Below are 22,946 nucleotides of genomic sequence, written 5' to 3'. Positions count from 1 at the left end.
CCAAGCTTTAAACATCCCAAGGAGCACTGTGCAAGCGATAATATTGAAATGGAAGGAGTATCAGACCACTGCAAATCTACCAAGACCTGGCCGTCCCTCTAAACTTTCAGCTCATACAAGGAGAAGACTGATCAGAGATCCAGCCAAGAGGCCCATGATCACTCTGGATGAACTGCAGAGATCTACAGCTGAGGTGGGAGACTCTGTCCATAGGACAACAATCAGTCGTATATTGCACAAATCTGGCCTTTATGGAAGAGTGGCAAGAAGAAAGCCATTTCTTAAAGATATCCATAAAAAGTGTTGTTTAAAGTTTGCCACAGGCCACCTGGGAGACACACCAAACATGTGGAAGAAGGTGCTCTGGTCAGATGAAACCAAAATTGAACTTTTTGGCAACAATGCAAAACGTTATGTTTGGCGTAAAAGCAACACAGCTCATCACCCTGACCACACCATCCCCACTGTCAAACATGGTGGTGGTAGCATCATGGTTTGGGCCTGCTTTTCTTCAGCAGAGACAGGGAAGATGGTTAAAATTGATGGGAAGATGGATGGAGCCAAATACAGGACCATTCTGGAAGAAAACCTGATGGAGTCTGCAAAAGACCTGAGACTGGGACGGAGATTTGTCTTCCAACAAGACAATGATCCAAAACATAAAGCAAAATCTACAATGGAATGGTTCAAAAATAAACATATCTAGGTGTTAGAATGGCCAAGTCAAAGTCCAGACCTGAATCCAATCGAGAATCTGTGGAAAGAACTGAAAACTGCTGTTCACAAATGCTCTCCATCCAACCTCACTGAGCTCGAGCTGTTTTGCAAGGAGGAATGGGAAAAAATGTCAGTCTCTCGATGTGCAAAACTGATAGAGACATACCCCAAGCGACTTACAGCTGTAATCGCAGCAAAAGGTGGCACTACAAAGTATTATTATTAAGGGGCCTGAATAATTTTGCACGCCCAATTTTTCAGTTTTTGATTTGTTAAAAAAGTTTGAAATATCCAATAAATGTCGTTCCACTTCATGATTGTGTCCCACTTGTTGTTGATTCTTCACAAAAAAATACAGTTTTATATCTTTATGTTTGAAGCCTGAAATGTGGCAAAAGGTCGCAAAGTTCAAGGGGGCCGAATACTTTCGCAAGGCACTGTATTTCACCTTTATTTAACCAGTTGAGAACAATTTCTCATTTACAACTGCGACCTGGCAAAGATAAAGCAAAGCAGTGCAACAAAAACAACAACACATAGTTACTCATAAACAAACGTACAGTCAATAACACAATAGAAAAATCTATGTACAGTGTGTGCAAATGTAGAAGAGTAGGGAGGTAAGGCAATAAATAGGTCATAGAGGAAAAATAATTACAATTTAGCAGTAACACTGGAGTGATAGATGTGCAGATGATGATGTGCAAGTAGAGATACTGGGGTGCAAAATAGCAAGAGGACAAGTAACAATATGGGGATGAGGTAGTTGGGTGGGCTATTTACAGATTGGCTGTGTACAGGTACAGTGATCGGTTAGCTGCTCTGACAGCTGATGCTTACAGTAAGAGAGGGAGATATAAGACTCCAGCTTCAGTGATTTTTTTTGTCATTAGCAGCAGAGAACTTGGAAGGAAAGGCGGCCAAAGTACGTGTTGGCTTTGGGGATGACTAGTGAAATATACCTGTTGGAGCGCGTGCTACGGGTGGGTGTTGCTATGGTGACCAGTGAGCTGAACTTTGCCTCTGCCAGGAAACTTGGCCGCAAATGAGTCTTCCGGCAAGACCATAACCCCAAGCACACATCAAAATCCACAAAGAAATGGTTGACCACAAAATCAACATTTTGCAATTGCCATTTCATGAATCCCATTGAAAAACTGTGGTTTGAATCGAAGAGGCCAGTCGATAGGCGCAGACGAAGAAAATCAAAATGAATACTTGATCATCAAAATCTCTTTCTCTGAGCAGTTGTATTAGAATAAAATAATATATTCTCCCATATGCTTTGAGCATACAACATAGCTCAGTATTTCAATGATATATTTGATACGGTCAATTTTGGCTCATCTTTAACAAGGGTGTCAGTTTATCTTCAGACCCCGCTGTATGTGTGAAGACGTTCTGTGTGTTTACCCTCAGTGGAGTTTTCACAGTACTCAGCTCAGTTTACCGAAGCTGAACTGAACTGCGTAACAGTGACACACTTGTGGTTCACATTTGGTTTTGGCACTGTCACCCTCTGGCACAACTGGCTCTGAATTACAGTGGTGTGGATACTGTGGTTTCCTCACTTTCCTGCACAGCAGACTAAACGTTACCTTTAAAGGCCACTCGTTGTCATTCCACTATCTTACCTTAATTTCAACTCTTTTAAGGTCAATTCAAGACAGTGTTTCACTGGTATAGTTTGCAGAGCTTTTTCTTACTGTTTCTCACATGCAATTACACACACATTCATTCTGTATAAATAGTCAGCATTGGTATTTGCCAAGTGGGGTGTGACGGGATTTGGAATTTCCACCCCTCTGGTTATGTGAAGAATGGGATTCCTGCCTCTGCAATAGAATGTGTATGCCAGTCAAGTGCAGGTGTTATCCGTATGGTGTATTTGACTGAAAGCAGGTTTCAATGATTGCGTGTGTATTGTGGACCTTTTCTGTGTGAAGGGTGAGGGCTTAAGTCCAAGAGAGGTGCAGTAGGAATTCGATGTGGGTTGGTACGGTTTCCATCAGAGATAAGAGAACAATCTATCTTTACGGCGGTCTTTGGGAGTAACACGATGGTCCTGAACACTGCATAGTTTGTTGAGATGGGTTTCAGGCACCACTACACTGTTACTACAATGATATTCCACCAATATTACACTGCTTCAATCCCCCTGAAGCTTTACCTGAAAGGGCCCCCCTATTCCCTATAGTGCACTGCACTATATAAGGGCGCCATTTGGCACACGCTTGTGATGACCATAAATAATAACCTGACAAACCGTTTACTAATGTGTCTGACAGGACCCCTCCCCATGGTGTCAAAGAACACGCACGTCATCATTCAATTGGTGGAAGAGCTGGAGGACAACCGCTGGGAGGCCAAGATAGTGGAGCGGAACGGCAACAGGATCAAGCTGTCCGTCAACTCGCACGCCAAAGCTGTGATTGGCAAGTACAAGCTCACCGTGACGGTGGAGTCTCCGAAGGGCAGGTCTGCAACCACACGCGACCCCAGGAAAGACATCGTCATGCTGTTCAACCCCTGGTGTGAAGGTAAAGACTGTTGGGAAATGTGGGAGGAAGGAATGAGAGAGAAGGGGGAGAAAAAATAAATATTGGGAGGCAAGGTCGGCACGTTAAGGACCATCCCATTGCCACTGAAGTGCCAACCCCACCCCCGTGTTCACCTAAAGTTGACACAGTGGGTCAAACAAAGGTATCCCATTGTATCACAGTTCAGCTTCAATGCTGTATATAAGTCTAATGTTTCAATGTTGTTATTCCGTTGCTAAAGGAACAGACTTATGACCCCATCTAAACACCAGGACCAAGTGACAGATCACAGAGTAGACGTAGAGTTCAAAAGAGCTAGGGGTTTCTACACTGAGTGTACAAAACATTAGGGACACCTTCCTAAATATTGAGTTTGCACCCCCTTTTGCCCTGAGAACAGCCTCAATAAGTCGGGGCATGGAGTACAAGGTGTCGAAAGAGTTCCATCGGATTGCTGGCCCATGGTAACTCTAATGCTTCCCACGGTTATGTCAAGATGGCTGGATGTCCTTTGGGTGGTGGACCATTCTTGTTACTCGCGGGAAACTGTTGAGCGTGAAACACAAGCCGGTGCGCATGGCACCTACTGACATACCAAAGGCACTTCAATGTGTTTTCTTGCCCATTCACCCTCTGAATGCCACACACACACAATCCATGCCTCAGGTGTCTCAAGGCTTAAAAATCATTTTACCTGTCTCCTCCCCTTCATCTACACAGATTGAATTGGATTAAACAGGTGACATCAATAAGGGATCATAGCGTTCACCTGGATTCACCTTCCATGTCATGGAAAGACCAGGTGTTCCTAATGTTTTGTACCCTCAGTGTCTAACAGAGGCTGTCTCTAGGACTGTGCTCTATTTAGCCTCTTGGTCTCACAGAGAAGCGCTAATTTGCACATAGGCGAGAAACTCAGCTCACTGCCCAATAATGTGCTGCTATCCATCATAAAGTCACAGCTTGACCCAGTGTGACCCAGAATGTTTGTTTCATTCTCTGGTTGCACGTCAAGACCACACATACATTTGCTTGGGACTCTGGTCTTTGCCAATTGACATGTTGGCCTGCTTGGCCTGTTTTCCCTTATGTTGCTATATTGTCTTTTTAATCAATCCTGTATTTTGAGGCTTCTGGAGTTAAAACAAGAGAACTTCTGTGCAATTCCTGTACAAACTGCCTTGCACCGTAGGAGTATATGACAGTAATACAGCTGCTGGCAATCTGAGCGCTCTCTCTCTCTCTCTCTCTCTCTCTCTCTCTATTGCTCTCTCTCTCTCTATTGCTCTCTTTCTCTCTCTCTCTCTATTGCTCTCTCTATTGCTCTCTCTCTCTCTCTCTCTCTCTCTCTCTCTCTCTCTCTCTCTCTCTCTCTCTCTCTTCTCTCTCTCTCTCTCTCTCTCTCTCTCTCTCTCTCTCTCTCTCTCTCTCTCTCTCTCTCTCTCTCCTCTCTCTCTCTCTCTCTCTCTCTCTCTCTCTCTCTCTCTCTCTCTCTCTCTCTCTCTCTCTCTCTACCGTGCTGTAGATGTTTATTAAGTAGTAAAGCCAGCCAAATCTCAGCTGCTAGATCCTGTCAACAGCTCAAATCTATACTGTACCTCCTCCCATAAAACCTCTACACAATCTCTACCCTTCCTCCCTCCCTCCTTGAGATTCTACCACTCCCTCTTTATAGCGTCCTCTCCCGCCATTAGTTTGTGTAGCCTTTTTGTACCTCTTCCTTCCTCTTCCTTCCCACATCCCATCTTGACCACTGCTCCCAAACATATCGTTGAACCTCTCTGCCCCTTCTGCTAGTTCTCACTCCCCCCCCCCCTCCCCACCCTAGCTTTTTCCTCTGCTTCCCCTTCTTCTTGTCCCTCCTCCCAATAGCTTTCTCCTGTTTCACAGTGTCTCACACAGATAATCATGTCCATGTGGTCAGTAAAGACAACAAACGGATGGAAAAGAGAGAACCAGATATTCCCATAGGGTCCTTACTCCACCCTGTGGTGTATTATCCATTTAGGATGATTTCACACAATCCATCCCTTTTCCTCTAAAGGAGTAAGGCCCCTCAGTGAGCGCCAGCCACTGTGCTAGCAACATTTAAACCTATTCTGGCCTCTAGTAATAGTAAACCCTCTCCCGGCTTTGTGAAGTCCAGACATTTTGCTAGTAGTGATTTACCCTCTCCTGGCTACACTCACTCTCCCCCTATTCATCAAATAACAGTGAACCCTATCCTTGCCTCTCTCTCCGATTCTCCCCGGTGTTTATCAAAATAGTTATCTTTGGCAGATGTGACTGTGTTGTGGACTTCACACCAGATTACATTTCAGAAATGTTAAGAAAAACAGAAATCATTTTTGCCATGAATAACTGAAAAATGCATACCTAATCTTTGTCCCTCTTCCCACTCCCCCTAAGATGACACCGTGTACATGGATGATGAGGAGGAGAAGAAGGAGTATGTGCTGAATGACACAGGAAGACTCTACTACGGCACAGAGAAACAGATTGGAGATCGCACATGGAACTACGGACAAGTACGAGACGGGGAGGGAATTCAACATCAAGTGCGGTGGCGATGATGTCTTTCGGCGAATTCCAGTCATCCTGAAAACCACCGTCGTTTAAGCCATTTATGAACCACAGAACACAAGTCATTTATTCATTGGTTGACCCCTATCATGTCTTCCATCTCTCCCTGTCTGTCTGTTTCCCACTCGCTGTGCTGTTCAGTTCCTTGAGGGGATGCTGGAGGCCTGTCTCTATGTGCTGGAGAAGAGTGAGATCCCTCCGCCTGGTAGAGGGGACCCTGTCAACGTGGTCAGAGTCATATCTGCCATGGTGCGTTACCTGTCGACTTATTTGACCTTTAAGTAAAAACAACCACGTGCTGCTGTATTTTATCTTATTGTAAACAAAACGGTCTCTCCCATTTTTTTTGTTGCGTTCCAGATCAACTCCCAAGATGACAATGGGGTCCTGGCTGGGAATTGGTCAGGGAACTATGTAGGAGGAGTTTCCCCGACAGCCTGGAATGGCAGTGTGGAGATCCTGAAGAAATACCACAAGGAGGGAGGCCTGCCTGTCAAATACGGACAGTGCTGGGTCTTCTCTGGGGTCACCACCACAGGTGTGTCAAATCAAATCAAATCACAATTTAATTTTGTCACATGCGCCGGTAAGGTGCAGACCTTACCGTGAAATGCTTACTGTCAAGCCCTTAACCAACAATTCAGTTTTAAGAAAATAAGAGTTAAGAAAATATAATATTATTATTATAATATAATAAACTAAAGTAAAAAAAGGTAACACAATAGAATAACAGTAATGAGGCTATATACAGGGGGCACTGGTACCGAGTAAATGTGTGTTGGTATAGGTTCGTTTATAAGGCAAAATGAACATGTAGGTACGGATAAAGTGAATATGCATAGATAATAAACAGCGAGTAGCAGCAGTGTAAAGAAATGCAAATAGTCCGGGAATCCATTTTATTACTTGTTCAGCTGTCTTATGTCTTGGGGGAGTAGAAGCTTTTAAGGAGCCTTTAGGACCTAGACTTGGCGCTCCCGGGCCGCTTGCCGTGCGGTAGCAGAGAACAGTCTATAACTTGGGTGGCTGGAGTCTTCCCCAGTGATGTACTGGGCCGTATGCACTACCCTCTGGAGCGCCTTGCAGTCGGATGCAGAGCAGTTGCCATACCAGGAGGTGATGCAACCTGTCAGGATGCTCTCAATGATGCACCTATATAATTGTTTGAGGATCTGGGGACCCATGCCAAATCTTTTCAGTCTCCTGAGGGGGAATAGGTGTTAACATGCCCTCTTCATGACTGTCTTGGTGTATTCGGACCATATTAGTTTGCTGGTGATGTGGACACCAAGGAACTTGAAGCTCTCGACCCGCTCCACTACAGCCCCGTCGATGTGAATGGGGGCATTCTCGGCCCTACTTTTCATGTGGGCCACGATCAGCTCCTTTGTCTTGCTCACATTGAGGGAGAGGTTATTGTCCTGGCACCACTCTGCCAGGTCTCTGACCTCCTCCCCATAGGCTGTCTCTTCATTGTCGGTGTTGTCAGTAAACTTAATGATGGTGTTGGAGTCGCGCTTGGCCATGCAGTCTTGGGTGAACAGGGAGTACGGGAGAGGACTAAGCATGCACCCTTGAAGGACCCCCGTGTTGCGGATCAGCGTGGCAGATGTGTTGTTGTCTACCCTTACCACCTGGGGGGGCGGCCCGTCAGGAAGTCCAGGATCCAGTTGCAGATGTGTTTAGTCCCAGGGTCCTTAGCTTAGTGATGAGCTTTGTGGCACTATGGTGTTGAACACTAAGCTGTAGTCAATAAACAGCATTCTCACATAGGGTGTTCCTTTTGTCCGGGTGGGAAAGTGTAGTGTGGAGTGCAATTGAGATTGCGTCATCTGTGGATCTGTTGGGGCGTTATGCGAATTGGAGTGAGTCTAGCTAGGGTTTCCGGGATGATGGTGTTGATGGAAACCATGACCATCCTTTCAAAGCACTTAATTGCTACAGACGGGAGTTCTACGGGGAGGTATTCATTTAGGCGAGTTATCTTGGCGTTCTTGGGCACAGGGACTATGGTGGTCTGCTTGAAACAAGTAGGTATTACAGACTCGGTCAGGGAGAGGTTGAAAATGTCAGTGAAGACACTCTCCAGTTGGTCCGCACATGCTCTGAGTATACATCCTGGTAACTCGTCTGGTCCCTACGGAGAGTGTGATCACACAGTCTTCCAGAACAACTAGTGCTCTCATGCATGCTTCAGTGTTGCTTGCCTCGAAACGAGCATAAAAGGTATTTAGGTCATCTGGTAGGCTTGCTTCACTGGGCACCTTGCGGCTGGGTTTCCCTTTGTAATCTGTTATAGTTTGCAAGCTTTGCCACACCAGACGAGTGTCAGAGATGGTCTATTAAGATTAAATCTTTGTCCTGTACTGATGCTTTGCCTGTTTGATGGTTCGTCTGAGGGAATATCAGGATTTCTTATAAGCGTCTGGATTAATCCAGCAACTCTAGCCTTTAGCTCATTGCGGATGTTGCCTGTAATCCATGGCTTCTGGTTTGGATATGTATGTACGGTCAATGTGTGAACAACGTCATCGATGCACTTATTGATGAAGCTGGTGACTGATGTGGTATACTCCTCAATGCCATCGGATGAATCCCAGAACATATTCCAGTCTGTGCTAGCAAAACAGTCCTGTAGCTTAGCATCCCTGTCATCTGACCACTTCTGTATTGAGCGAGTCACTGGTACTTCCTGCTTTAGTTTTTGCTTGTAAGCAGGAATCAGGAGGCTATAATTATGGTCAGATTTGCCAAATGGAGGGCGAGGGAGAGCTTTGTACAGAGCTTTGTGTGGAGTAAAGGTGGTCTAGAATTTTTTTCCTCTGGTTGCACATGTGGCATGCTAGGTAGAAATGAGGTAGACACAGTAACAATATCATTATCCATCACATCCTGTTATGTGTCTAGTCTGTCATGCTAATTAGTTCTAATTAGTAACAGAACACCATTCATACTGAGTGCAGGCCAGGGTGGCCCTCACTCGGTAGCTGACCCCAGAGCAGCACATAGCAGTGCCTCTGATAGGGTCCCAAAACTGATATCTACCCAAAATACCCCAACAGCATTCCTTTCATTCCTAACACTTTTGTCACAGACACACAGGCACATTTATTGCTGACTCTCTGGCAGTGATGGAAAAAGTACCAAATTGTCATACTTGAGTAAAAGTAAAGATACCTTAATAGAATATGACTCAAGTAAAAGTGAAAGTCACCCAGTAAAATAATACTTGAGTATTTGGTTTTAAATATACTTAAGAATCAAATGTAAATGTAATTGCTAAAATTGTATTAAGTATCAAAAGTAAAAGTATAAATAATTTCAAATTCTTTATGTTAAGCAAACCAGACAGCACCATTTTCTATTTTCTATTTTTATTTTATTTAAGGAGTGCCAGGGGCACGCCCCAAATGAAGCATTTGTGTTGAGTATGTTCTCTTGATAAGTGCAGGATTTAGATAATTTTCCTGTCCTGCTAAGCATTCAAAATGTAACGAATAAGTTTGGGTGTCAGGGAAATTGTGTAGAGTAAAAGTATATTATTTTCTTTAGGAATGTAAGTGAAATAAAAGTACAGGTTGACAAAAAAAGTTAAGTCAAGTACAGATACCCAAAAATCTACTTAAGTAGTACTTTAAAGTATTTTACTTAACCCTTGTGTTGTCTTAAGGGTAAAAAAAAACCTAAATTATGTTTTTTCAACAACATTAGAAAAAGTGAAACATCGCATTTGTTCATATTTCCATGAAAGCTGTACACCACCAGGGTATAAAGATTGTCTTCGGGTCAATTTTGACCCGGCAGTTATAAAATCATTTACACACCACAAAAACCACAAAGACACACACACACACACACACACACACACACAGACACACACACACACACACACACACACACACACACACACACACACACACACACACACACACAATGAGAAATTGAGATTATGTGTGCTACTGATTGAACTCAGCCAGTAGCTCCTGAAGAGGAAGATCACCATGGTTGGCATAGTTAGAAAGAACAAGCCTGAGCTCCCAACCTGCACTCCTCGCAACAAGGGGGAACGAGGCCTTCATCAAAGTTTGCCTTCCCACCCACCACCAATCTAGTTTCTTACCTCCCGAAGACGAACAAGAATGTTGTCCTCCTAAGCACACTGCCCAAAACGGCTGAGATCAGTGATCGTGAGGACAAGAAGCCAGCCATTAACCTGGACTACAACCACAACAAAGGAGGCATGGACAACCTGGACAAGGTGATTGGAACTTACAGCTGCAGGAAGACAACTGCCCGCTGGCCCCTGGTCATCTTCCATAACATCATCTTGTCCAGGTTGTCCATAACATCATTAATGTGTCCTCATACAATGTCTTCATGATATGGAACAAAATCAACCCTACCTGGATACCTGATAAGCGGAACAAGAGGAGTGTGTTCCTGGAGCAGCTGGGAAAGGCACTTTTAACCCCACACATTCAAAGAAGGGAGCGCCTCCCGTGCACAGCAGCCTCTGCAGCACTTGAGAAAGCTGTTCAGGGGGCTGATTCTTGTCCTGATCCATCTGAGGCTGCAGCTGGGGCAGGCAAGAGGAGGAGATGCCAATTCTGCCCCCCAAAGAAGGACTGTAAAAACAAATACAAATGTGCTAATTAGAGTATCGTATTTTATTCTTCTATATTGTTGTTGTTTATACACCTTGTGCGGGGGGGGAATAGTTAAAAAAAATGGGAGAAGACTAGTATTTTGTAGTTGAATTCCTCATTGTACAGTATATAAGAATATATCACTATGTTGCCAAAAAAGTTCAAGACTGTTGTTTCCCTTCAATAAAATGCATTCAAAACTACTTTCTGCAAATTTCTGCAACTTTCTTAGGCCATACAAGTGTTATCTCTTGCTAAAAAAAAATGTTTACACCTATGCAGTACCTTTAACAATAATAATAATAAACCTCTGCTTTAGTAAAGAAAACCATTATGACAGGTGTGTTGTAATAAAAACGAGTGGTGTCCACTGATTAAATGCAGTCTTTCTGCATTGTGCAGAGGGAAAACCCCAGATATTCACAAAGTTTGTGATGAATGACAGGTTGCTTCTTCATGCAGAAATAGATTTGGGGTTTAAAATTCAATTAAACTGCTTTTATGTTAGGGGTTTAGTGAAGGCGGGTCATTTTTTACCCTTAGGACAAGGGGAGTACACAGAATGTTAAGACTACACAAGGCTCTATTTCAGTACTTTTACACCCCTGCTCTCTGTGCGATCTCTCCCTTTTGCTTGCTTTTCATATCTCTGTCAATTTTGTTCATGCCTTGCCTCATTTGTGCTCCTCGCTCTCCCTCCCCCTCCTTTCCATTTTCTCTCCAACTCTCAGTGCTCAGGGGCTTGGGTATACCGTGCCGTAGCGTAACAAACTTCCAGTCGGCCCACGACACAGACGTCTCACTCACCACAGATATGTATTTTGACGAGAAAATGGAGCCGTTCGACGAACTCAACACTGACTCTGTTTGGTGAGTTATCATCCACTTTAAGTAGGGCCCGGTTTTCCTCGTCACCTCAAATGCGTCTAAGATTAAAGTGTGCCACTTTAAATACCCATTGCCTTGCCACACAAGTCATACTCTATAAAAAGGCCCAGGAGATTTTCCTGACCATGTGACTGGGATCAAGAAAAACTCCAGGCTCTAGTTATATAAATAGATGTCTATGGTCAAACTCCTGATCCTAACTACGTATGTAATCTCAACCCCCTCCTCCTCTCTGTAGGAATTTCCATGTATGGAACGACTGTTGGATGGCCAGGCCAGACCTTCCTCCTGGTAACGGCGGCTGGCAGGCATTAGACGCCACCCCGCAGGAGACCAGCCAGGGGACCTTCCGCTGTGGCCCTGCTTCTGTCACCGCCATCCGCACCGGCCAGGTCTACCTCAAATACGACACACCTTTTATCTTTGCTGAGGTGAGCACTATGGGAAGGAGATGGTCGAAGATCTAGGATCAGTTTTTTCAGCTTAACCATCCCAAATCTCCAAATAGAAAGGGAATGGCAAAACTGACCTTGGATAACTACCTAGGTTTGATCAAAGATGGCACACTTTCCCTACTTCTCCTGTCTGTCTCTGTGTGTGTCTGGTCAGGTGAACAGTGATAAGATCTACTGGCAGAGGAACCTGGATGGTATCTTCACTCAGATCCAATGTGAAAAGAAGGCTGTGGGCCACTGCATCAGCACCAAGGCTGTGGGCTCTGACAAACGCAATGACATCACACACCTGTACAAATACACCGAAGGTACAGTCATGTCATCATACACTTCAACACACTGTCAGAGGGTAGCTTGGCAACCATACACACACATAAAAACACTAAGGTTCGGATGGTTACCTGTACAAAGACAGTAATATCAGAGTTCACATCTGAGGCTCTGAGGAAACATACTATTAAACATACTATTAATGTATTAATTGTGCAGACATCGGGGATAGATATTTACACACCAAAGTTTCCAGCAAAGTTTCCCTCTCTCACCACTCTCCCCCCACCAGGATCAGAGGAGGAACGTATCGCCGTGGAGACAGCCAGTCGTTATGGCACCAAGCCTGACGTGTACTCTACATCCATGGCGGAGGACGTGAGCTTGGAGGTGAAGTTGGAGGGAGAGGGGCCTCGTATGGGGGCTGACGCCCAGCTGACCATCGTGATGACCAACTTCAGCTCCCAGACCCGCAAGACCACGCTACACATCCAGGTGGCAGTCATGTACTACACCGGGGTGCTGAAGGGCACCGTCAAGAAGGACAAGATGCCTGTGGCGCTCAAGCCCAATGAAGGTTAGTAAGTGGCTGGAGGTGGAGGGTGTCCATAACCCTCTGGAGTTAAGGGCAACTTTAATCTCAAGCAAACAGAAGCCAGCAGCTAGCCCCACTGCCACCATTTCAGCTCAGTCACCGTAATATGAAAAATGTTCTCCGCGCTGCATCCTCCATCCTCTCAAATGGTCCCTGTAGAATGTGTAGTAATCTCTCTCTGTTCCTCCTCAGTGAAGGCCATGCAGTGGGTCCTGCCCTACCATAGCTACCAGGACCAGCTGGTGGACCAGGCTGCTCTAATGCTGACTCTGTCTGGACGGGTCAGCGAGACCCAACAGGTCCTGGCCACTCAGACCAGCTTCAGGCTACGCACACCCGACCTCAGCATCGAGGTAAGACACAGTTTAACATGAACACAATCTGTTACTGGGATTCAGGATGTACCTTTTCCATCTTTTGTAAATTCGATGGTCAATAAAAGCCGTTTACAATTGAATTTCAAACAGTGTAGAGACACGTTTTTTTTGTAATCAATGGTATACAATACGCTGGTTATGATTCTATCAGTCATTTTTCCCTCTGTCTCTATTAACATATACTGTACAGAAATATAAAACGCAACATGCAACAATTTCAAAAATTTTACGGAGTTCAAGTTCAGTCAATTGAAATAAATTCATGAGACTGGGCAGGGGCGCTTGGTAAACTGTCCCATCCACTGGGGAGCAAGGACAGCTAATCAGAATGAGAGTTTTTCCCCACAAAGCTCTTTATTACAGACAGAAATACTCCTCACTTTCATCAGCTGCCCGGATAACTGGTCTCAGATGATCCCGCAGGTGAGGAAGCCGGATGGGGAGGTCCTGGGCTGGCTTGATTACGCATGGCATGCAGTCGAGGCCGGTTGGACGTACTGCCAAACACAACAATTGAGAGAAATAAGCTTTTTGTGCATATGGAACATTTCTGGGATCTTTTATTTCAGCTCATGAAATTATGGGACCAACACTTTCCATGTTGCGTTTATATTTTTGTTCAGTATAGTATCCCAAAACAAATGTAATGCCACAGAAATGAAGTACTGATGTCTTGCCTCAGGACCATGGCACAGACTGCACACAGATGTCACTGCACAGATAAACAGCAGCGCTGAAAATAGTTATTGTGTTTGTTTCCTCAGGCTGTAGGGGAGGCGGTGGTAGGTAAGAAGATGACAGCCAAGATCACGTTCACCAACCCTCTGCCACGTACACTGAGGGGCGTGGTGCTCAGGGTGGAGGGACTGGGCCTGCAGGAGGTCAAAGAGGTGGTTGTGGGGTAAGACACTACCCACCTCTATTAGCTTGCTATTATCCTGCTCTCTCCTCTCTCTTTCACTTTATAACTGTCAATTACAGTAATGATATTCCTTTCGATCTCTCTCCATATGTATATCAACTCCTCTGTTCCTCTCCCAGTTACTCTTAGTCAGGGATGGGCAATGGGCGGCACACGAGCCGCATGCACATACATCAATTTCCCTCCCCCAATTATTTTTTTTACAAATCATTTGGGAACTCAACTTACTGTTGAGAGTTAGAATCAATTTTGAAATGTGGTTGTCCATCAGCAGTTTGTTTCTTATGTCAGTCACTGACAGTCACTCAATTAGCTCATGTCAAGAATTTATTTTAGTTAGTCTAGCCAGTGTCGTGGAAATTTCAGAGAGACTTGGACAGTTATTCAAGCAATCATCTTTATTTAACATCGATTCATTATTGCAATAATGAAAGCGTCGACCCCACACTCCAAAGTGTGTTGCCGAGTGCTTGACTGATCATGAGAAAACAGATCTTATATAGGCCCTAAAAAATGCTTAGTCAATCATTTCTACCATTCCCATAAGCCTCCTTGGTCCATCTCCTGGTTATCTGCACGGGATGTTGTTTTTCTTCCAACCCGGCGTAGTTTCCCAGATGCCAGGAAGGTGAGGCAATGAGGCATTGTGCTAAACTCCAGGCTCTCTCTACCTCGGGTCACACACACCACATCTTGTCTATAGAATGCCCGTTTTTAGGTTTTTAATCACTAAGTCATTGTCAGCTCAAACTATCTCTAGCAAAAACCTGTTTGCTTGACCATACGTCCAGACTAACTGCAGGAAGCTAGAGTGGAAACCATCTCTTCAACAGAGAATTGGTAGGACAGAAGTACCTTACTGTTTGTTAAGTAAATAATTGTTAAATATCCAACAAATGAGGTAAATACATATTTTCTGTCACGCCAGCTATCTAAACTTGTAGTAGTCATGGTAACTATAAGGTTACTACAACTGGGGGGGCCTCCCATTGATTTTGTTAGTCACTCTCACTCAGATATATTAAAAACTGAAAACATTTCTCTCTATCCTATGGCAGAATGTGTAGAATTGCAGGAAATGAGCTTTAAAATGGCTAAATCTTCTATCCGCCTCATGGCAAAATGTGTAGAATTGCAACAAACTTCCTTTAGAACTGCAACATGACAATGTGTAGAATTGCAGGAAATGAACTCTAAAAGTTTCTCTCTCCGCTGTCGAGAGGGGGCGAGCCACTAAAATGTTTCACTTCGAGCGCTGACTGCATGTGTGGGTATGGATGTTGTTACCCAGACCCTTGAGCCACTGCGGCCCCTCATGCTGAGTTCAGATGTTTTGTAGGCCCCCCCCATCAGTTGCTCATCCCTGCTTTAAGTGATAACTCTTGTCTCTCTCCTCTCTCAAGTGATGTTGGGAGCCACTCTACGGTGACTCGGACAGAACACTTCATACCCACCCAGGCTGGACACAGGAAGCTGGTAGCAGCTCTGGACTGTAAACAGCTGACACAGGTGCACGGGGTTGCTGACATCGTTGTCCAGGACCAATGAGAGGGAGCCTTCAACTGCTCTCTCCTGTCCACTTATCTGGTGTTTCATTCAAGTCTCCAAAAAGAGAATGGGAAGCCTTTTTATTCAGTTTTCCCATGATTTGAGTGCAATATTTTTTTTTTCATGCTGACATGTAATTATGGAAATACCCTGATCGTTGGATGAAGTTGTACACTAAATTGTTTTTACCCGTGTTAATGTTTTTAATACTCACATCATATTTTTCGCAAATCAATCAAGTTTATTTGTCACGTGCTTCGTAAACAACAGGTGTAGACTAGCAGTGAAATGCTTTCTGACGGGCCCTTCCCAACAATGCAGAGAGAGAAGAAGGATCAATAGAAGAAGAAGAATTTGAGGAATAAATACACAAGGAGTAATGATAACCTGGCTATATACACGGGGTGCCAAGTCAATGTGCTGGGGTAGGAGGTAATTGAGGTAGATACAATAGGTATGGATAAAGTGACTAGGCAACAGGATAGATCATAAACAGCAGTAGCCTAAGTGATGAATAAAAAGAGTTAAGTGCAAAAAGGGTCAATGCACATAGTTAAATAGTTAACCAATAGCTACTCGGACAAACTATTTCGCAGTCTTATGGCTTTTGGGGGTAGAAGTTGTTCAGAGTCCTGTTGGTCCCAGACTTGGTGCATCGGTACCACTTGCCGTGTGGTATCAGAACAAACATTCTATTATTTGGGAGGCTGACTGGCCTTTCTCTGACACCGCCTGGTAAGCTCGGTCCCAGTGATGTACTGGGCCATATGCACTACCCTCTGTAGGGCCTTGCGGTCAAATTCCAAGCAGTTGCCAAACCAAGTGGTGATGCAGCCAGTCAAGATGCTCTCAATGGCGTAGCTATATAACTTTTTGAAGATCTGAAGGCCCATGCATAATCTTTTTAGCAATAGAGGGGTAAGAGGCATTGTCGTGCCTTCTTCAGGACTGTGTTGGTGTGTGTGGACCATGATAATGCCTTAGTGATGTGGACACAAATTCTTGAAGCTCTAGGCTCCGTCCACTGCAGCCATGTCGATGTGGATGGGGGGCGTGCTCGGCCCTCCTTTTCCTGTAGTCCGCGATCAGCTTCTTTGTCTTGCTGACATTGACGTCGAGGTTGTTGTCCTGGCACCACACTGCCAGGTCACTGACTTCCACATAGGTTGTCTCATCATGGTCGGTGATCAGGCCAACCACCGTCGTGTCATCAGCAAACTTAATGATGGTATTGGAGTCATGCACCGCCACGCAGTCGTGGGTGAACAAGCACGCACGCGAGGGGCCCGTGTTGACGGTCACCGTGTCGGATGTGTGTTTGCCTATCCTCACCACCTGCGAGCGGCCCATCAGGAAGTCCAAGATCCAGTTGTACAGGGAGGTGTTCAGGTCCAGGGTCCTGAGCTTAGTGACGAGCGTGGAGGGCACAATGGTGTTGAATGCTGAGCTATAGTCAATGAACAACGTGACAACAATAGAAAAAAAAGAAAGTCTATATGCAGTGTGTGAAAATGGCGTGAGGAGGTAAGGCAATAAATAGGCCATAGTAGCAAAGTAACTACAATTTAGCAGATTAACAGTGGAGTGATAGATGAGCAGATGAGGATGTGCAAGTAGTGATACTGGTGTGCGAAAGAGCCGAAAAGTAAATAAAAACAATATGGGGATGAGGTAGGTAGATTGGGTGGGCTATTTACAGATGGACTATGTGCAGCTGCAGCGATCGGTTAGCTGCTCAGATTTTTTGCAATTCGTTCCAGTCACTGGCAGCAGAGAATTGGAAGGAAAGGCGTTCAAAAGAGGTGTTGTCTTTGGGGATGACCAGTGAGATATACCTGCTGGAGCGCATGCTACGGGTGGGTGTTGTTATCGTGACCAGTGAGCAGTAAGGTGGAGTTTTACCTAGCATAGACTTGACCTGGAGTCAGTGGGTTTGGCGATGAATATGTAGCGAGGGCCAGCCGACTAGAGCATACAGGTCGCAGTGGTGGGTGGTATAAGAGGCTTTGGTAACAAAAACGGATGGCACTGTGATAGACTGCATCCAGTTTGCTGAGTAGAGTATTGGAAGCTATTTTGTAGATGACATCGCCGAAGTCGAGGATTGGTAGGACAGTCAGTTTTACTAGGGTAAGTTTGGCGGCGTGAGTGAAGGAGGCTTTGTTGCGAAATAGAAAGCCGATTCTAGATTTGATTTTGGATTGGAGATGTTTGATATGAGTCTGGAAGGAGAATTTACAGTCTAGCCAGACACCTATGTATTTGTAGTTGTCCACATATTCTAGGTCAGAACCGTCCAGAGTAGTGATGCTAGTCAGGCGGGCAGGTGCGGGCAGTGAATGGTTGAAAAGCATGCATTTGGTTTTACTAGCGTTTAAGAGCAGTTGGAGGCCACGGAAGGAGTGTTGTATGGTATTGAAGCTCGTTTGGAGGTTAGTTAACACAGTGTCCAAAGAAGGTCCAGATGTATACAGAATGGTGTCGTCTGCATAGAGGTGGATCAAGGAATCACCCGCAGCAAGAGCGACATCGTTGATATATACAGAGAAAAGAGTCGGCCCGAGAATTGAACCCTGTGGCACCCCGGTAGAGACTGCCAGAGACTGCACTCCGATTTGACACACTGAACTCTGTCTGCGAAGTAGTTGGTGAACCAGGCGAGGCAGTCATTTGAGAAACCAAGGCTATTGAGTCTGCCGATAAGAATACGGTGATAGACAGAGTTGAAAGCCTTGGCCAGGTCGATGAAGACGACTGCACAGTACTGTCTTTTATCGATGGTGGTTATGATATCATTTAGTACCTTGAGCGTGGTTGAGGTGCACCCATGACCAGCTCGGAAACCGGATTGCACAGCGGAGAAGGTACGCTGGGATTCGAAAGGGTCAGTGATCTGTTTATTAACTTGGCTTTCAAAGACTTTAGAAAGGCAGGGCAGGATGGATATAGGTCTCTAACAGTTTGGGTCTAGAGTGTCACCCCCTTTCACGAGGGGTATGACCGTTGCAGCTTTCCAATCTTTAGGGATCTCGGACGATACGAAAGAGAGGTTGAACAGACTAATAATAGGGGTTGCGGATAATTTTAGAAATAGAGGGTCCAGATTGTCTAGCCCAGCTGATGTCTACGGGTCCAGGTTTTTCAGCTCTTTCAGAACATCTGCTATCTGGATTTGGGTGAAGGAGAAGCTGGGGAGGCTCTGGCAAGCAGCTGTGGTGGTACGGTGCTGTTGGCTGGGGTTGGGGTAGCCAGGAGGAAAGCATGGCCAGCCGTAGAGAAATGCTTATTGAAATTTTAGATTATCATGGATTTATCGGTGGTGACTGTTTTACCTAGCCTCTGGGAGGAGGTGCTCTTGTTCTCCATGGACTTTACAGTGTCCCAAAACATTTTGGAGTTAGAGCTACAGGATACAAATTTCTGTTCGAAAAAGCTAGCCTTTGCTTTCCTGACTGACTGCCTGTATTGGTTCCTGACTTCCCTGAACAGTTGCATATCGCGGGGACTATTTGATGCTATTGTAGTCCGCCACAGGATGTTTTTTTGCTGGTCAAGGGCAGTCAGGTCTGGAGTGAACCAAGGGCTATATCTGTTCTCAGTTATACATTTTTTGAAAGGGGTATGCTTATTTAAGATGGTGAGGAAATTACTTTTCAAGAATGACCGGGCATCCTCGACTGACGGGATGAGGTCAATATCCTTCCAGGATACCTGCGCCAGGTCGATTAGATAGGCCTGCTCGCAGAAGTGTTTTAGGGAGCATTTGACAGTGATGAGGGGTGGTCGTTTGATCACGGACCCATAGCGGATGCAGGCAATGAGGCAGTGATCGCTGAGATCCTGATTGAAAACAGCAGAGGTATATTTGTAGGGCAAGTTGGTCAGGACAATATCTATGAGGGTGCCCATGTTTACGGATTTAGGGTTGTACCTGGTGAGTTCCTTGATCATTTGTGTGAGATTGAGGGCATCTATCTTAGATTGTAGGACTGCTGGGGTGTTAAGCATCTCCCAGTTTAGGTCACCTAACAGAACGAACTCTGAAGATAGATGGGTGGCAATCAATTCACATATGGTGTCCAGGGCACAGCTGAGAGCTGAGGGGGGTCTATAACAGGAGGCAACAGTGAGAGACTTATTTATGGAGAGATTAATAAAAAAAAAATAGAAGCTCAAACTGTTTGGGTATAGACCTGGAAAGTATAACAAAACTTGAATGAGTAGGTGTCCAAGCTTTTCACCAGCGTGCCTTGCTCTGAAATGGATTTTCCATTTCTGTTAGGGTCGTCCACACTTATGAAGAAGAAACAGAATTATTGTTAGGGCCACTGAAATGCTTTATGAAGAATCCTGTGGTATATTTTATTATCTAGATATACATGATCTAATGTTACTAATGTTATCTAATGCACCCATTTTCAGTAGAATGTACTGAACAAACGATGTCAAGTTTCTGTCATCAAATATTTTATTAATACACTGTAAAAGCCTAAGAGTATCCAATGATGTTATTATTCAAGATGTATGCATTGTGCATTATTGAATATGCTGTATGTAGCGTCACATGGTTTATATGAAGGTGAAGCGCTTCAGTTTGATTTTATGATGCTTATGCCTAAAGAAGTCCTTCTCAATGTGTTTGCTTATTTTTATATGAAGGAATTGAAGACATTATTATCTTATTTTGCTAATAGTATTTCCTTGCCTTAAAGTGCTCTTATGAAATCACTGTTCCAAACAGCAGTCACCTCCTGAGAGTTTACAGTTGTATCCATGACCCTTGTTGACCTTGCTCTGCTCTCATAGTTTGTGTGTTTGGACTTTAAAATACAAGAAAGGAAACGTTTTAACGCATTGCATTTAGATTGTATTAATTCATCTATATACATGTTTTTTTTTTCAATTGTCAATGTATTTGTTAATCAACAATCTTCCCTGTTAAATTGCCCGGTGAAAATCTCCCTTTTAAAAGTTCATAATCTGTTTACTCATAACCAAATAATGTTGCCGACTCAGCCTATACTCGTATTTGTGGTCAAAGTATTAATTGGAGAAAAAAAATAAACACTTTAAAAACTCCACCTCAAACAAACCGTTTAAAAAAGTATTACTATTTCCTCATGTCATCCTGAGGAGGATGAACTGGCCAATCAGCAGTCTACTCACATAAATATTTTTAATGACCTGTATATGCACCCACACCATTCCAACACAAAAAAAGCAGTTTTTTAACATACCTAATTACTATTTCATGAAAGGAAAACTATTTCACTCTTAATGTAATTATTTACAGGTCATATTTCATAGAAAGGTGGAAACACTGGAAAGTTACTTTGTAGTTAATTAAGTTATTTGCATGATGACTCCCTGTAGGACAAAATGGGGTGAATAGATCAGAAAGATGACGTTGTTCAATGTAACAGAGTAGCAAGTACATACCACTAGTAGCCAAACTTTCCCTCCCTGGCTCACTTATTTTAAAATACAGAATTATAACTTTATACACCCTTGGCTTCCTCATTAACATGTTATTATCTATTCAAATTGTGTAGCTTCAGACAAAGGAGTGTCTAGCACAATTTAACCTGAGGAAATGTAAAATCTCATGCATATAATTCAGTGGAGGCTGCTGAGGGAAGGATGGCTCATAATAATGGCTGTAACAGAGTGAATGGAATGGCATCAAAACACATGGAAACCATGTGTTTGATGATGTTGAAAGGGGGCCTAAGAAGGAACTACACCTGGCTACACCTGGCTATCAGCAGAAACTTGTCTGGCAGCAAAACAGTTCATTTGTCACGTTCTGACCTTAGATATCTCTGTTTTCTTTATATTTTGGTTAGGTCAGGGTGTAACAAGGGTGGGTATGCTAGTTTTGCATTGTCTAGGGTTTTTGTATGTCTAGGGGTTTGGTAGGTCTAGGTATATGTATGTCTATGGTGGCCTGATATGGCTCCCAATCAGAGGCAGCTGTTTATCGTTGTCTCTGATTAGGTTGCCATTTTCCCTTTTGTTTTTGTGGGTTCTTGTTCTATGTTTAGTTGCCTGTCTGTACTACTCATATTAGCTTCACGGTTCGTTTTGTTATTTTGTTTGTTTGTTCAGTGTTCATTCTGACGAAAGTAGTTGTAGTTGTTCAGTGATCATTATGACGAACGTGACATCATTCAGCCTCATTTACTGCCTTTAAAAAAAACATGGCTGACTTGCTTAAAACTTCTTATGGCTGCAATCCCGTTAACGGGAACAGCCAGTGAAAGTGCAGGGCGCCAAATTCAAAACAACAGAAATCCCATAATTAAAATTTCTCGTTTTAAAGGTAATCTTGTTGTTAATCCCACCACAGTGTCCGATTTCGAATAGGCTTTACAGCGAAAGCACCACAAACCATTATGTTTACTCACAGAAAAACACAGCCATTTTTCCAGCCAAAGAGAGGAGTCACAAAAAGCACAAATAGAGATAAAATTAATCACTAACCTTTGATGATCTTCATCAGATGACACTCATAGGACTTCATGTTACACAATATTTATATGTTTTGTTTGATAAAGTTCATATTTATATATAAAAAATCTCAGTATACAGTGGCTCAGTAGGCAGTGGCTTAGGTGGTACTTGATGTTTTTGGCCTTCCTGTGATTTTGGGTGCTGTAGGTGTCCTGGAGGGCAGGTAGTTTACCCCTGATGATGCTTTTGCTCTCAATTGTGCATCTGTAAAAGTTTGTGAGGGTTTTAGGTGCCAAGCCAAATTTCTTCAGCCTCCTGAGGTTGAAGTGGTGCTATTGCGCCACCTTCCCCACACTGTCTGTGTGGGTGGACCATTTCAGTTTGTCAGTGATGTGTATGCCGAGGAACTTGAAGCTTTCTGTAATGATCGTCTGTTGAAGAAGGTGTGGACCAAAGCGCAGCGTGGTAAGTGTTCATACTTTTATTTCAACTGAACATTCAATAACAAAAATAACAAAGAGAATGAACGAAAACAGTCCTGTCAGGTGCAGAAACACAAAACAGAAAATAACTACCCACAAAAACCCTGTGGGGAAAAGCTACCTAAGAATGGTTCCCAATCAGAGACAATGATAGACAGCTGTCCCTGATTGAGAACCATACCCAGCCACAACAAAGAAATTCAAAAACATAGAAAAAAGAACATAGAATGCCCACCCAAATCACACCCTGACCAAACCAAAATAGGGACACCCACCCCCAAAGGTGCATACTCCGGCCGCAAAACCTGAACCTATAGGGGAGAGTCTGGGTGGGCATTTCTCCACGGTGGATGCTCTGGTCGATGCTCTGGTAGACCTTCGCCGCCGACACTGGACTGGGGAGCCTCGTTGCGGACCCCGGACTGGGGACCCTCGTAGAGAGCTTTTTGAAGGGCGCCTCTGGAAGCTTC

The 22,946-nt window shown here is 44.1% G+C and overlaps 1 protein-coding gene across 1 annotated transcript in view; it reads left to right on the top strand.

The window, feature by feature from the left end:
* Positions 1-15,776, top strand: part of LOC109871454 (protein-glutamine gamma-glutamyltransferase K) — a 35,590-nt gene extending 19,814 nt beyond the window's left edge. Inside the window, exons 4-14 of the mRNA XM_020462355.2 lie at positions 3,006-3,257; positions 5,667-5,785; positions 5,982-6,089; positions 6,201-6,378; positions 11,218-11,356; positions 11,613-11,805; positions 11,984-12,137; positions 12,392-12,676; positions 12,887-13,047; positions 13,836-13,972; positions 15,397-15,776. Of these exons, the coding sequence (XP_020317944.1) occupies positions 3,006-3,257; positions 5,667-5,785; positions 5,982-6,089; positions 6,201-6,378; positions 11,218-11,356; positions 11,613-11,805; positions 11,984-12,137; positions 12,392-12,676; positions 12,887-13,047; positions 13,836-13,972; positions 15,397-15,541 (1,871 nt within the window). The 3' untranslated portion in view covers positions 15,542-15,776. The remainder of the gene's footprint in view (positions 1-3,005; positions 3,258-5,666; positions 5,786-5,981; positions 6,090-6,200; positions 6,379-11,217; positions 11,357-11,612; positions 11,806-11,983; positions 12,138-12,391; positions 12,677-12,886; positions 13,048-13,835; positions 13,973-15,396) is intronic.
* The last annotated feature ends 7,170 nt before the right edge of the window (positions 15,777-22,946 follow it).

The sequence above is a fragment of the Oncorhynchus kisutch genome, linkage group LG27 (assembly GCF_002021735.2).
Source record: "Oncorhynchus kisutch isolate 150728-3 linkage group LG27, Okis_V2, whole genome shotgun sequence".
Lineage (NCBI taxonomy): Eukaryota > Metazoa > Chordata > Actinopteri > Salmoniformes > Salmonidae > Oncorhynchus > Oncorhynchus kisutch.
The sequence above is the reverse complement of the archived record's forward strand: the minus strand, read 5'-3'. Positions and strand labels throughout refer to the sequence as shown.